We start from the raw sequence: 16,349 nt of genomic DNA on the forward strand, positions 1-16,349 counted from the left end.
AGAAATAGATATTTTTATTTAGGAAACTAGTATAGATGCTCGTGCCTTTAAACCTCGATCTTATTTACTTTGATAGGTTTTGAACTGGCATGGATCGATTCAAGTTTAATTTGAAAATTAATATTATGAATGTGATGGATTACAAGGCTAGAGCTTAAGTTCTTACACTTTTTAGAAGTCAGTTATAGAAAATATGCATCCCATTCATGCCTATCAAAAATATGCATCTCATTCTTGTTAAATAATTTTACTAAATGATCTAATTAGAGAATGAGCAATAGCTTCGAGAATTAAAGGAGACCAGAGAACATCTATTTGGTTTGGATCAAGACTACCATCGATACCTATCTTGATATGCAAGAGATACAAATTAAACCAACCTACTTTCAAAAGGCAATATGCAAGCTTTTTAATTCAAAAAAAAAAGGTACTATAGAAGCAAATCTGAGGATTACTAATAAAGTAAAATTGACTCCTCTCTACATTAAAAGGGATGGGTTGAAATTATTTCATCAAAATCTAAAAATTCAACAACTTGTGTAACATGGTATCAAAATAGCATCAAAATAAAAATAAACATAATTATTTTATGAGATTGTTTTATTGTTAATTAGATAATTGGCATCAATGACCATAACAGACAAGCAAGAACAAGAACTCGAGGCGGCCCTTTCTGTCTCGGCCATCTCCCCCACCTTTAACTTTTCTGTTGACAAGAAAATAGAACCAAGCGCACGCAGTCTTCCGCAACTCTCACTTTCGTACACCCACCCTCTTGGCCCTCTCCCGCTCTCTTTTTAGGGCTTCGCCGGCCGATGCGAGACGCCACTTCCCCTCCCCGATCGAGCGCCGTTCCGTCGCCGGGATCTTTTGGGAGCTTCTCAGCGGATTCTTCGGGGATCTCGTCGCTCCCCATGCCGCTTGCCCCCTTAGAATGAAGCTGAGACCCCTTCCCCCCATCGCCGCCTCCTGCTGCTCCTCCGTCCGCACCGCCGCCCTCGTCTCCATGGCTCCCCTCCGGGTCGCCGCCGTCCGGGACGTGGAGAGCGCCCTCGCCGAGGAGTTCCCCACCACCAAGAAGCCCGTCGGCGCCCGCGACGCCAAGTTCCCGCTCACCCGGGGGGAGGCAGCCGCCGCCGCCTCCGTCTTCACGATCTTCGTCGTCGGCCTATTCTGCATCTATGTCACCATGCCGGAGGCCGACTATGATAAGATCCTCCGGCTGCCGCGCAACCTTGCCGATCTTCGCGTCCTCAAGTGAGTTCCTGATTTCCTCATTTCAGCTGAATGTAGGTTGGTTTGTTTTTTATTTGCTTTGTTTGGTAATTCACTTTCCCCTTTTGGAATATATAATAGTATGGAAGCAGAATTTTGAGCCTTGTTTGGCGATGAAATCACAATCTCTACCTACGTAAGTCTGATGATGTTGATGGACTGCTTTTGCCCACAGAAATGTCGTTGAATTCCTTCTGTTGATCAGATTTGATGGGGATAACAATTGGTTGTTGTTTTATTTACATAACAAATGGCTATCACGGGGCCAAAATATTTTTTCCCATCTTGATTGAAAAAAAATAGTGGCTTAGGAGAGAGATTCTGGAGCATCCTGCTTCCCCTTGATCTAGCTGGCTGGAGAGATAGCTTCTCGAGCCTTATCAATTTGTGCAATTCCAAAATCACTTTATCAAAGTTGACTAAGGGCCCTTTTGGTATTGCTTCTGTTCTCCATTTTTGTTTTAAAAAACTCAAGAAGATATTGAACTCGACCGAAGCTTTTGGCAGCAAAGATTTATTGCTTTAAAAAAAAGTGAAAATAAAAGCAAGGAATGGCAGAAGTTCCCTGCAGAAGCTAATTCCAACATCAATCTCCTGGTGGTATTTCACTTATTTCTGCAGGTCTTCTTCTGTTTACCCTTCCCTGTGATACATACTTTGTGCCTGCTATTTACAGTTCAAACCTGATGTCTTGGTGTGCTATCCTTGCGTAGCTTGACACTTGTTTTACATTTCCACCATCGTACATATCAAAGACTGGAGGCAGTTTTCTGCCTGCCCTCCCTCATTCCTGGATATTTTGAAAATAAGAAATCAAGTTTGACCATCATGCCAACACCCATAGAGGATGGGGCAACTGGACAAGGCATCTGTGAAGAAAATTACTAACTAGAGTACAACCATGAAGAGTTCTGGTTATACAACTTAGTTCCATTAGAAAATGGAGTGCATTTTCAGGAGATTACTTCATAAATAATATTCAGTTTGCAATTTCTATGTGTTAAATGATTGCAGGTACTTTCACATTCAATCCTGTGATTCAGCTATAGTCGTATAATAAATTATGTTCTATATCATCTAAACAAACATATTTAACCCACCGAATTTTTATGTGCTTAACTTTTGGAAGTTTATCTTGGACATAGTTTATGAGTCTGTGTATAGCTTGTTCATTTATGTATTTTTCTTGGTAGTTATCATGTTCATATTAAGGAAAAATAGTATAGTAGTGAAGTCTTTTTGGATTGGGAGAGGTCACATTGGGGTAATTCTTAAGGTATGAGATGTGTCCTTTCATTTGGGATATCTGTAGGGACCTCTTGTGTGATTAGTTAAGTTTGATATAGTTTATGATAAGAAACCATGTTCTTACACTATTCTTTGTTTTCAAAAGTAGGTTATTTTGTACCCTTAATTTATAGACGATTGGTTTGTTTTCCTTTTCACAGAATATTCTAAAGTAAAGCAAGGAGAATACAAGATGATGAGGTTGACCAGCTTACATAAGATACATATAGCACATGCCTAGAAGAGTTGAGAAACAAAACAAATGTGAAGAGAAGAACAAAGTGATAGAGTAGACAGAAAGGAAAACTCATGCATGAATTTGCATTCTTTCCCTGGATTATGGATGGAAATACCATCTGGTTTTGTCATTGGTCTTTAGAGACAACTATCACCGAGAAGTTGACCAGGTGATGCAATATGAGAAGAGCGAAGAGAGAATTTTATTGGTATAAAAAAGTCCCATCTTAGGCCTCTAGCTGTCATTCAAGTCCTAACAATCTTCCTTATGAGCTTTAGGAATCCATCTCATAGTTCTCTGTTTTTAGGGGGTTAATTGTAAGTTCTTAAACTTTCTGGGACCTACCTCCCTCCTTTTTCTTTGTTTTTCTCTTAAGAAAATAAGAGGCTGATCTCTTCCCTATAGCTGTGGGTACAAGGGTCTGTCGCATTGCCTTTTATGCTGAAAAGACAAGATAAAGGGAGAAAGAAGAGAAGTGATACAAGAAAGGAAAAAAGAGAGCATAAAGAGTAAAGAAGAAAAAAAGAGACTCATAGTTCCATCTGGCTGTACCATCTCTCCCATCTTGTGGCTTGGAGATCTGAGGTTCCAATTCTCATATGCACCACCAGCTAACACCATGATTTCCCTTAGAACCTGCCTGTGTTTCTCACATGTGGTTGTGTTTTTTCACTGAGGGTGCACATCTAAAGGGCATTTTATGTTAAAGTCATGTGAAGTGCCCTGAAGTGCATGGCAGCAGTTCAGTATGCAGCCAGAGCAACTCTTTATATGCGTGCTTTCTGTGCTTCACACTTTTTCAGTCAAAAAACATATGCAGGGCAGAGCTTTTGAAGCTAGGTTACTTAAAGTTCTTTTTTTAGAAGGCAAGCATGAGAAGTAATTTCATATTGGTTGGAATCTGTAGCGTGCACTGGCCTTGAATTATTCTTTATTATTTATCTATTCTGCTTCAGATTGATGTGAGAACGTTAGACACTTTCTCTACATCATCTATTATGGTGTTACTTTTTAAAATATTGCCCACTAGCACATTTATAATGATGAGAACTATTTTTAATTTTTGGTGAATCTCTTATGCAGAGATAATATTGCTGTGTATGCAAGAGACTACCAAGCGAAATTTATGCTAGGGTACTGTGCAACATACATCTTCATGCAGACATTTATGATTCCAGGCACTATATTCATGTCATTGCTGGCTGGAGCTCTTTTTGGGATTGTCAAGGGTGTTGTGTTGGTCGTTTTTACTGCCACTTCTGGTGCATCCTCCTGCTATTTTCTTTCCAAGTTGATTGGAAGGCCTTTAGTTAGCTGGTTGTGGCCTGAAAAGTTGAAGTTCTTTCAGGCACAGGTATAAATAATAATCCTGTTTTATTTCATCAACCATTTACTTAAATGTGGTCTATGTAGCATTTCTCTGTTAAACCTCCTTTAAGGAATTTATTTTATTAAATCTAGCTTAGATCTCCCACTTGATTGATTAATCATCATTTCATATCTGAGAATATGGGTTCCTTTAAATGCAGGTAGCAAAGCGCAGAGACAAGCTGTTAAATTACATGCTTTTTCTGAGGATAACTCCATCATTGCCTAACACATTTATAAATGTGGCATCTCCAATTGTTGACATACCTTTCCATGTTTTTTTTCTTGCAACATTGGTTGGTCTTATTCCAGCATCTTACATTACTGTCAGAGTAAGTTTCTTCTAACTACTGTATTCTTATCCTTTCAGCCTTCTTGATATCATTGATTTTTTTTAGATAGTGATTGCTAGTTTTGATGGCAAAATATTGGATTAAGATTCAGAATGCTTCTATTTTTTGTACCAGTTTGCATCAATATTATTTTTTCTTTTTAAAAATTATTTACTGCAGTCAGGCTGGATGCAATGCATCTTTTGTGGTTTGCCTACCAATTTTAAAAATTTAAATATTAATATTTACATTTCATTTTAGTTCTGAGCAACTGAGACAAGGTGTTGTGACTCGTAATATTTGGATTTAGTTATTCCAATAATGCACGCATGCTTGGTACAAGAGGTTTTGTCTAGTTGCTTGCTTGACCAACGTAAACCTCATTATTGTTTGATTGATTGTGGTTCTGTTGGTATCCAATATAACAAATAAAAATTACCTATTCAAACTAACCACTACTTTTATCTTGTTTTACACTTTTACCTCTTTTATGTAGGGCTGGAAACGAGCCCGAAAACATTTGAAAAATTTAGGCCCGAGCCCAACTCGAGCCCAGGCCTGAGCCCGTCCAGTACCTGATTGGGCCGGCCCGACTTAGCCATTTGGGCCAAAATTGGACCGGCCTGAATTTGTGGACATGAACTCTCATCCGCCTAATATTCATTGAAGACCTACTTTTGTGTTATCTACTGTCCAAATCTCATGCTCGTGAAACTTATAAATTAAGAACCCACAACCTGCTTGAGGAGAAGCCATGACCCTGCTATTAGGAAGGAGGCCGAAATAAATAAATATTTGAAGTATTTGGATCACGTAACATGGTTATGACTCCACTTTGCCTATCCACAACACCATCTGCATCTGTTCTTTGTTGCCACTTAAAAAAGCCATGAAGAAACTGTACAGACCAACATGATTTTTGGAACCAACAGCACAAGTGTCTAGGCATTTGCTAGTCGGGCTCCGATTTTTTCATCGTCATTTGTTAATGCTAATCATGTATGCACCAGTGAAGTGCTTTTATGCGATCCTATAAATTAAGGATAATTAAAAAAAAACATATATAATTTACATCTCTTCCCATTTGCTATCATACATGAAAGTAACCTTAGTCCATAGCCCTTACTAACAAAAGACATAAAATTGCATTGCCTGTATTTCTAAAACCTAAGCACCACATTTACATTACGTCTTTGCTCAACAAAAAATAGGAAAAAACCATTCTGTTGCTATGATGAGGCCAATTAATCTGCTAGTACTTATCAAACACCATGTGATGATAACAGTATCACATATATAGAAACAAATCAATTCAACCAGCAATATTTGACTAGTGCATTGATGCAAAGTATTCTGTTACTTATATCAAGACTAATCAATCAACACCTACTTCTCAAACACCATATGACAATAACAGTATCACACTGCATTTATAGAAAGAAATCAATTCTAACAGCATTGTTTGACTAGTATTTTAGCGAGACACATTCCATTGCTTATACCAAGACTCAATGATCAACAATGACTTTTCAACACCATGTGAGAATAAGAGTATACGGAAAGAAATCAGTTCTAACAGCTTAACTTTACTAGTATTTTTTACTGGAACTAAACTTTCCAAATAAACATCCACGTGGAATCAATCTTGGTAGAGGGAAGAGAGAGATTGATCCCTCTTCACTCATCCATTGTTGTGACAACCTACATTTGAATAAAGCAAATAATTAGAACATGAAGAAAATTAAATATGTAAACTTGTAACTAGATATGAATAAAAAATTTATAAAGATGATTACTAAATTATAAAGATATATCCCGAGATAGATTCCTGCTTCTAGTTCATCACCATACAATAAACAAAAAAAAACAATAAAGGAATTCAAGGATATTGAAACCTAGCAAAATCTAGAAGCAGGAAAGCATAAATAATTTGACAGTGCACCAATTATATTCAAGGCTTAGAGTGTGATTGTTACATCGGGCAACCATGACATCCATAATTTTTAACAAGGGTCATGCTTAAAAGTTCTTTTGAATGTGCATCCACCTAAGCAATGTCATAGTATTTAGTTACATGACCTGAATCCGGTGCCCTCTTTCCTGTGAGTATTTCACATCCCAAAATGAGGTGCTAGTTTTCCTCGATATGGAATTGAAACCGTACAGCTCTGAAGCAGGCTTCTAGGTGCACAATGTTGTGGAATCATGTAGTCTTGTAAATTATACAGGAAAGGAAGTCCATGAAATTTCTGCAAATACAGTAAGAACTCAAACAATGAAAGTCCAAGGTTGCAACCAGTGGTAAGGTGGCAAGTCTGGTTTCCTGTTTATTTGTGACTTTCGTATGCTATAGAAGGTGGTTCTACCTAATTGTCCCAGCCCTTCATTCCCTCCGATATGACTTCCATAGTTTCCAATATAAATTAAGTGCTAATCATAAATCTAGCTTAAACAATGACTGGATATGGTCAGTTCTTTGTAACTCTTCCAATTAGAAAGACGTCCTTCTATGCTGGCCAATAGATAAAACTGCACCATGTCTAGAGGGGAAATCAGAATGCATAGCATTGCTCTAATTAAAATACAATATAATGGATCCCTGAAGTTTTACACGTGTAATGTCCTTTTTATCTTTTGATATGTAGGAGCAGGAGGGGCAGAAGAAAAGATCCTCCTTTTTGTTTGGGTGAAGATCGGAATCAAACCCAAGTTCTCTAGTATCAAACAAGGTTAAAGACCTAATCCACCATTAATATAAAATATTAACAAAAAAAATCAAAATAAATAGGTTTAGAATCCATACAATCATAGGAAATTACTAAAGAAAATGGGGAAAAAAATTCTAAAGAAGGCATCAAGAATCATATAAAACTCTAGCTATTTCACTTAATCTAATGCAAGTTAGATATACTGCAATTGAATTCACTGCAATGAAAGGATAAGATCGATAGATTATAGCATGAGTTACTTGGATGCAATGAAGCCCCAGAAATGTCAACGGATGGGAAGACTTGGAAGAACTTGGCAGAAGAGAAGTCGAGGATGGTGAGGGAGCCAAGGACCCTTTGTAGTTGAATGGAAACCCTGTCGACCAATGAGCGGAGGGTCGCATGACTCACGTTTGCCTACTTTGATGAGAGAATGGCGACCAGCAATCGGCGACCAACAATGGCAACAATTCGAAGGGCTGGAGCTTACTCATGGGATTGAAGGCGAAGAGGATGGAGAGGCGGTGGGGGCGGAGAACGGGAGAAGAAACACTAGTGGAGCCATGGAGGGGAGACAAGAGACTTCGTTCAAACCGAGGGTCTGCCCTTCGAGTGAGGGGAGATTAGTGATTAGCAGATCAGGGGACCGGGGTGGAGCCTGCAAATTGGTCAGGCCACATAATGTAAAATGGTCGGAGCCGGATTGAGGACTAGACCTATTTTGGAAGTTAGACTGGGCTGGGTTTGGGCTCCATTTTGGGCCTTGTACACGGGCTCAAGTCGGGCCTGAGCCAAGGCAAGGATATACCCAATCCCAGTCCAAAAAAAATATGGGCTCTGCATTTAAGCCCAAATCTGATCCGAACACTTTCGGGCCTAGCCCGTAGCCCAACTTGGAGTCAGCTTAGTCTGATGGATCTCGGGCTGACCCAGGCTCATTTCCAGACTTACTTTATGTATATTTGTATGAATGTTTATGCACATTTTTATGCGCATGCGTCTTACGTTTCTTTTAAATCTAAGATACACATATAGTGCATGTTCTAAGGGCAAGGCTTGTTGCTTTTGATTAAGGCTCATTAATGCTGTGAGTTTGAATGTCATACCCAACAAGCTTCCGGTAAAGGGAGAAATGGCTTGTGAATTTTCTGCAATAGGGCATTGGTGTATAAATGTCATGAAAAAAATACAAACATAATTGGTGTCATTTGTTTGATTTCAGAGTAGCTTATTATCTCTGCTAATGTATTCTCCAGCCTTTTTTTGACTCATTTTGACTCACACGAATATTTGTCTTAAATCTTGAAATACATGGCATGCTTACCTTCTGTATATTCAAATAGATTGCTTAGTCATCACTAGCCAATATTTCAGTCCTTGTCAAGTCATACAATTAAACAGTTTTAGAGGCATCTTGTTAGGGGTAATAAGTGAAAATATGAAAAAATTGACATTATTATGGTGCCTATTCCAGTGATAATGGATAAGAATTGTAGGATTTTTTTTGCTGGTATTTGAGTATGCCAATAATGTTTTAGGGTCAGTGTATTACCTAGAATGGACGTTGTTTTCTAGTTTAGGCAAAATAAAGGAAACATTTGGTGAGGAGATCACCTAAAGACTCTACATATGGTCTTCACTGAACCAAAATAATGCATATAATCAATCACGATGAGAAGTAACTCTATGAAATGTAGGAAGAAAAAAGTTTATTCAGAAATTTGTTTAGGGCATATATGGAGGGAATGACAATCTTTTTAAAGTAATATAGGCTAAACAACACCTTCCCTTTCTCCGATGTATTACAAGGATAAGGCAATTAGTCGGCCTATTAAAATCAGAAGAAAATATGAAACTAGAAGTGGGTTCTTTGCACAATCGCCTTCTTGATATTTACCATAATTGCCTTTATACTACGATTTGCATTGAGTTAACTAGGGCTGCCTTTTAAACTATAACTACTTAGACCTCTAATTCTCATCTTGTCATGAAAAAGGAGGTAAAAAGGAAAGGACGCAGAGGAGAGTGCCCTTCATGTCGGTCATTTCTTAGTCCCAGGTCTTTTGAAGTAAACATAGCATATGAACAAATTATTATGTGCTTTAATCAAACTTTTGTGCTACATGATTTCATTTTGCATAAACGTATGGCTATGGAAAGATAATTCAGCATTATCATAATCGTATGGTAAAATTGCTAAACAATATGCTGATTCTATTTTAGTTATGTATTTAAAATGAAGAAAATATCTGTTATATGTATATTTTTTTTTTACACACGTATTGGGTTTTTTTTGGGGCAAATCTTGGAAAATGTTGGAAGATTTTCAAATACCTTGGAGGGATTTGTTACCATAGGCTCACCTGTTTCAGGCTTTGTCTGGGTTCCAGTTTGATTGACTGGGCACTGTAGGCAAAAACACCCAAGACAGCCATGTCAATCCTCATTTTTTGGGAACTTCATTGCAATCTTTTTTGGAATTGGTAGAACTGGATTCCTGAGATTCTTCTTTCGCTAGTAATTTTAGGGGAATTCTTTCGCTTGATTCAGGCTTTTTGTTAGTTTAATTCCCCTCATGAGCCCTTAAAACTTTACGTTAGTTCCTTTTTCATATGGTTGCGGCTTGTTTAAGTTCTATTCTTATTGTTTTTGGTAATTCTATATGGCTCCATTAATAGTGAGGTTATGCACTCTCAACCATGACACACCATCTATGCCACACAGATACTTACAAGCAAGGTCCACCGTCTCGGTACCGGACCCCGTATTGGTGCCATACTAGTATAGTGTCGGTATGGTACAAGATGAAATTTTTTAGCATATTGAATGTCGGTACGCCATCCATACCGAGTATCGGTATTGTTTAGTTCGGGCCGGTACGGTATGGTATACCCTGTACTGCTCTGTTCGGGCCGGTACGACATACCATGCTTACAAGATGTGTTCATATACAGCAAACTTTCCTGCACCCACTTTCTTCCTTCGCGTGTATGTTTGCTGTATGGAACTCTGGAATTAATCACTTGCAATTTCTTGCAGTCTCACATATTCTGTATTATTGTAATTTATAAGCAGGCCAGGCTTCCAGAGGCGTAAGATGCTTGATGAATAAGAAAAAAGTGTCTCATTGGTGATTGCTTTTTTATACTTGTTGTCGCTACTTTGAACGCCAGACATTATTTTTTTTCTTTTTCATGTAAATTTTACTAGTATCAACCTCAACATTCATCGCATAAATGTAACTTTTGAACATTTCCTTGTCTAACCACGCGCAACTATTGGTAACCTGCAGGCTGGCCTTGCTCTTGGGGATTTAAAATCAATCAGAGATCTCTATGACTTTAAGACAATGGTAGTTCTGTTTTTTATTGGATCTATCTCCATATTACCAGCGATCCTCAAGAGGAAGCGGACATATGAATGAGTCTTCCATGATCAAGTTGCTCACGGTCATTAGAACTCTCAGGAAAGAGGGAAAGTAGTGCAGGGTGATAGCTCTTTTGTTTTTATTCGGTTATATCTGTAGATGACAGGCATTGGCATATTTTCACATTTCATAATTTGTTTAATTAGATCTCCAAAATTGGCAACTAAAGGGAAGCTATATTGCAGAACTGAAATGTAATCTTTTGTCTGATAAATGAAGGAATCAACTTTTTTTTTTTTTTTGGCACCCTTCTCTTGTAATGGATTTACTTTGTTAGCTGTAAATGTAGTGTCTTGTAGACAAGTAGGCATACAAAAAGTCCTGTTTGTGAGATTGCAACAGATCGTAAACAACAACTATTTATGATTTTGATTTCTATGAACAGAGCTGTTTAGATTTTCCATCCGAAGAATCTAAGTGTGGTATTTGGTGTGATTCTGCCACATGCTGATTCTTGTTTGTGATTGGTGATATAATTCCCGATTTTGGGGTTATGCTTGGCAGCTCATTGATTGCAAGTAAATCCCAACTCCCATCAGCTCATTAGCAGATTTCTGAAGAACATTGGTAGATATTATGAGAAAACAGGAAATATTTGGTACAGTGGTTGGAATTGCTTCCTACTTTTCCCATGTTCTCATAGTTTCTGGGTCTTGTTCGCTCATTCGTGTGTCTGCATGCTGCTGTTTTTTGTTTCAATGGAAATCGTCCGTCAGTCTGTCACCCTTTTAAAGGCCTTTGACATCCACATTCCTTTTGATTAAATGTCCAAACATGATGCATCCCACAATTCCTACTCCCCTCCCATCTGCCAAGATCTTCATTGGAAGTTTCTGCAGCCACTGTTTGCACTCACGAGTGTTGCTGATCTTCAATTCCAAGCGTACAATCATGAAGCCCAAACCATGTTACATCTTATATTTCGGAATATCTGCTACAAGAAAACATCGCCGAGGATATATTTCAAAGCCACAAATGCCTTGTTATTCAATAATATTACACCGTGTTCGTATGTCTAGAATCCATGGCGTGGGTCCGATACCCGTTGGTTGCTAATCTTGGTCGTTAAGGCTATGACCTTAGAAGCAACCAGTCTAAAAGTCCAAATCTAGCAACCCCCTTTATCTGGGGCGGGACTTCCATCATGCCACTTTTCCTTTAGCATCCATTTAGGAAAAGAGCTTCTTCTACTAATAAAATCTGTCAGTTTTGTAACTTACACACACACACACTAAGAAAGACCGTTTATATCCTTTTTTTTTTTTTTTTTTTCTTCATTGACAAGCCTCTCTATTTATTCTTTTCCTCATCAAGCTATCTCTCCCAAAAGTCCTCTTTCTCTTTTCTAGTTCTCTTCTCCTCCTTCAAATTTCTCTCTCTTTTTAAGGATCTTGTACCTAAGAGTTTACGGAATCAAAGAAATAGTATCTATATAATTTCTTATATCAGACAAAGTTAGAAACCTATATAATTGTACTAATTAACACCATATTTTGAAAACTATGTATCGATTTACCTAGAAATATATAAGCTTGCTAGATGACTAATTTGCTTGGTATCATATAGTGTGTACTGTTAAAAAGCATATTCTGCAAATTGTGTATCGATTTATCTAGAGGTTATATTGGATTACTATTGGATGTGTAACAAAGGAGCTTGTAATATATATCAGAAAGTCGAAAAATATATATGACCGAACCATGTGGGTGTACTAGTGACATGATGTTCTGAAAGCTGTATATCAATTTGCTTGGAGGTATATATGAGGTTACTGAATGACTAATTTGTTAAATGCGTATTAGTTTGATGTGTACTGTGTACTGGTGAACATCATATTCTAAAAATTATGTATCAATATACCTAAATTTATTGGCTTGCTAAATAATTAATTTACTTGGTGTGTATTATTTGGCTATGTAGTATTAAAGGTGGGCATTGGGCCGGGCCGCCCATGGCCCGGCACGAAGGGGGACCGGGCTGGGTTAAGGATTTCTGGCCCGCGGGCCGAGCCCGGCACGGCCCATAAGGGCCTGGGCCGGCACGATTCGTGGGCCAAGCACGGCACAGCCCGCGGGCCAGCCCGGAACGGTCCATAAGGGGTATTTTTTTCCAAAATATCCCTCAAATTAACCGTTTTATGGCTGTTGGGAGGGGCAAAATAGGTAAAAAGCCACAAATAGCCGTTATAGACCAAAAAAATAGCCGTTATGGGTGGGAGGGGCAAAATAGGTAAAAAGCCACAAATAGCCGTTATGGGCCAAAAAAATAGCCGTTATGGGCCACCCATAACGGCTATTTTTTTTGGACAGACAGGCCGTGCCTGGCACGGCTCGTGCCAGGCCCGGCATGGCCCGCCACCTCACAAGCCTAGGGTCGTGCCGGGCTTAGCCTTTAGGTTAAGCGGGTCGTGCCTGGTACGGCCCGTTTAGTAACAGGTCGGGCCAGGCACAGCCCGTTTAGTAACAGGCCGGGCCAGGCACAGCCCGTTTGGTCTGTGGCCCGGTGGGCCTGGGCTAGGTCGGGCCCGGCACGGCCCGATGCCCATCTCTATGTAGTATGTACAAATAAAAAATATATTTTAGAAAAAAAAGGAAGGAAGAGGATACCATGCAATTTATTTTTGTATTTTTTTAATCATGGGTCTAACGACTCCATGAGTAAGAGAAGTTTCTGACTTTTGGGATTTTTTTAAAATGGGCACTAGAGAAAACACGGTAAAATACGAAGCCTACTCACGCGTAGCATTCTTTTTCTTTCTCGTTTCCAAAACATGCCTTTTACTAGCACATACTTCATAGGCGGAAAATATGTACCAAATTAATTAGTTATCTAGCAAGCCACTATACACATCTAAGTAAATCGATATACAATTTCTAGAATATGATGTTCATTAGTACAAAGTACATAGCATGGTGATACAAACTTAGCAAATAGGTCATCTAGCAACCCAATATATACTTTTAAATAAATTGATATACAACTTCTAGAACATCACGTTTACTAGTACATACTATATAACCATATGATACATATTTATCGACTTTCTGATATATGCTGCAAGTTTTTTTGATACATACCTAGCAGTAGCTAATACATACTTCTAGATAATTCGATACACAATTTTCAGAATATTATTTTTACTGGTACACGCTATATGGTCAGGTGATACACACCAAGCAAATTAGTCATCTGGCAACTTAATATATATCTCTAAATAAATCGATACATAGTTTTAAAATATAATATCTATTAATACTACTACACAGGTTTCTAGCTTTGTCTACTATAAAAAATTATATATATGCTATTTCTTAGATTCTATAAACTTTTAGGTGCAAATATTTTTAAAAAAAGAGGGATTTATAAAATGAGAAGAGGACTTGAGAGGAAAAGAAAGTCGTCGCGAATGGGCGAGACGACTTAATGAAAAAAAAGGATAGATGGAGTTGCTCGACTTAATGAAAAAAAAATCAATTTTTCTCATTTTGAATCCGATGAAATCGGATTCATGGATGATCTCTTTTGGTATATGCAATTTTTTTTATATAATTATGAAACTGATAGGTTTCATTAGCCGGAGAAGTTTTCTTTTATTTAAAATTTTAAATTTTTTCTTTAAGATGGGTGGCAAAGAATAGGAGCTCCGTCTCATATAGTATTATATAAATTTTTGTTCATTTTTGCTCTGGCACCAAATCTCTTACTTTATCCTTATAAATCATAAAGAAATACCCATTGGTTACGAATCTTAGCAGCTAAGGCTTTGACAAACAAGTCTTGGAGTGCAATTCAAGCAACCCTCATTTGCTTTATCCTATTGCCGTGGCTTACCTTATAAATCGTAGGGACGGAACGGAACCCCGCGAAGATGGCGTGCAGGGCTGGCTGCCGTGGAGGGGGTTGGTGTCGGGGCCACAACCCCGGCGGATGGCACTTCCGTTGGGGATCGGGCCACGTCGGAGGCGGGGGCCGGAGAGGATGGGGGCGTGACTGCTGCCGGGGCTTCGGCTCTGCGCCTCGAGGACACGTCGGTTTTGGCTTCCGACCCGGATCCGCCGCCGGGCCTCCCGGAAACGGCGCCTGCGGGTTTGGATGGAGAGCCAACCCCGTCAGCGGCCGAGGCGGCGGTATGGGCGGCTGCGGCGGCGGTGGCGGAAACAGAGGGTTTGGGTTCGCTTTCGGCCGCGGCTGCGGAGGTGGAGGAGGAAGGGGCTGGAACGGGCGAGGCTTCAGATTTGCGGGCGTCGGTAGAGGTCGCGCTGGCGGAATGGGCTTCGCCGACCCCCCGCCGCCTCGCGGCGGCGGTGGAGCGTAACGAGTGTGAAATTTGAAAATTTGAAGAGGATGCGATCCCAGACGATTCTTTACTGTGATGATAAATAAGTGCAAGATGTACTGCAAATAAAGGGATCTTTTTGTATATATATATATATATATATATATATAATTAACTCAAATGCTTCGAATGCTATTTATCTTTCTTCTTTTTTTTGTTATGTTTTTATTTGGCAATCTTGATGTTTTATGCTTGCCTGTTATGATCTTGCTTCACTCTCTGCTCTGATTGTTACTTTTACTGAATATATTTTGATGAATTCCCTTAATCTCATCATGAAATTTGATACTGAAGTCCTTAACCATGTAATAAAATGATATTTTTGTTTTTTCAGTAATATTTTTTGTTGTGGGGACGGACGCTTTGACCGGACCTCGCGCAACAGTTAGCCCACATTAAACTAGCAGAGAAAGAGGACTGTGTTCTTTCCGAGATATTGTCCGCTTTTGGTGCTCCGGCCCGCGCGTCCAGCGCAGACGGGGAGAGACTAGTGCCCTCATGGTTTTGTCCCACAAAAGGGTCCTCAAGAGGAAAGGATTTTCATCCCTTCCAGCTAGTTGTTTGGGGGGGGGGGGGGGTGCATCCGAATTTAGCCCCACATCGGCTAGTAGCGGAAAGGTTCTGTGCCTTAAATGGGGGGTGGAAATTCTTTCCTCTTAAGGGTCCTTTTGTGGGACAAAACCGTGAGGGCACTAGTCTCCCCCCGTCTGCGCTGGACGTGCGGGCCGGAGCGCCCAAAGCGGACAATACCTCGGGAGGAACGCAGTCCTCTTTCTCTGCTAGCTTAATGTGGGCTAACTGTTGCACGAGACTCTGGCCAAAGTGTCCGTTCCCGCAACAGATTGGCGCCAGAGGAAGGGACGCGCCCCTTGCCGCAGACTACCCCGTAGGACTGGGAGGCGCCACAGGAACCTTCCCGCTAGGGGGGCTATGTTGTGGGGGGTGCATCTGAATTTAGTCCCACATCGGCTAGTAGCGGAAAGGTTCTGTGCCTTAAATGGGGGGTGGAAATCCTTTCCTCTTGAGGGCCCTTTTGTGGGACAAAACCGTGAGGGCACTAGTCTCCCCCCGTCTGCACTGGACGCGCGGGCCGGAGCGCTCAAAGCGGACAATACTTCGGGAGGAACGCAGTTCTTTTTCTCTGCTAGCTTAATGTGGACTAACTGTTGCGCGAGGCTCCGGCCAAAGCGTCCGACCTGCAACATTTTTGAAATAAAATTCTTGGGTCCTGTTGGTCTTTAAAGCTTGTTCATATATTCTACGAAAGAACTCAAATGTTCTTCCCAAAAAAAAACCTTGCCTCATGAGTCCCTTTAGACTTTATGTAAATTCATCTATGTAAGAGAATGACATCGGGTTGTGAAGCAGGAGGAATTGG

The 16,349-nt window shown here is 39.8% G+C and overlaps 1 protein-coding gene and 1 long non-coding RNA gene across 2 annotated transcripts; one reads left to right on the plus strand and one right to left on the minus strand.

Moving 5' to 3' along the window:
- The first annotated feature begins 664 nt into the window (after positions 1-664).
- Positions 665-10,873, plus strand: LOC103701839 (uncharacterized membrane protein At4g09580-like). The gene is made up of 4 exons (XM_008784039.4): positions 665-1,257; positions 3,884-4,154; positions 4,330-4,500; positions 10,501-10,873. The coding sequence occupies exons 1-4, from the start codon at positions 935-937 to the stop codon at positions 10,630-10,632; spliced, it is 897 nt and encodes a 298-aa protein (XP_008782261.2). The 5' UTR covers positions 665-934; the 3' UTR covers positions 10,633-10,873.
- On the minus strand, positions 10,718-15,265 carry LOC120111905. Its single transcript, XR_005513316.1, has 2 exons — positions 14,467-15,265; positions 10,718-11,566 (listed from the first exon to the last, which is right to left on the minus strand). It is a non-coding gene; the product is annotated as an uncharacterized LOC120111905 (long non-coding RNA).
- Positions 15,266-16,349: the final 1,084 nt, after the last annotated feature.

This window comes from Phoenix dactylifera, chromosome 9 (assembly GCF_009389715.1).
Source record: "Phoenix dactylifera cultivar Barhee BC4 chromosome 9, palm_55x_up_171113_PBpolish2nd_filt_p, whole genome shotgun sequence".
Classification (NCBI taxonomy): Eukaryota; Viridiplantae; Streptophyta; class Magnoliopsida; order Arecales; family Arecaceae; genus Phoenix; species Phoenix dactylifera.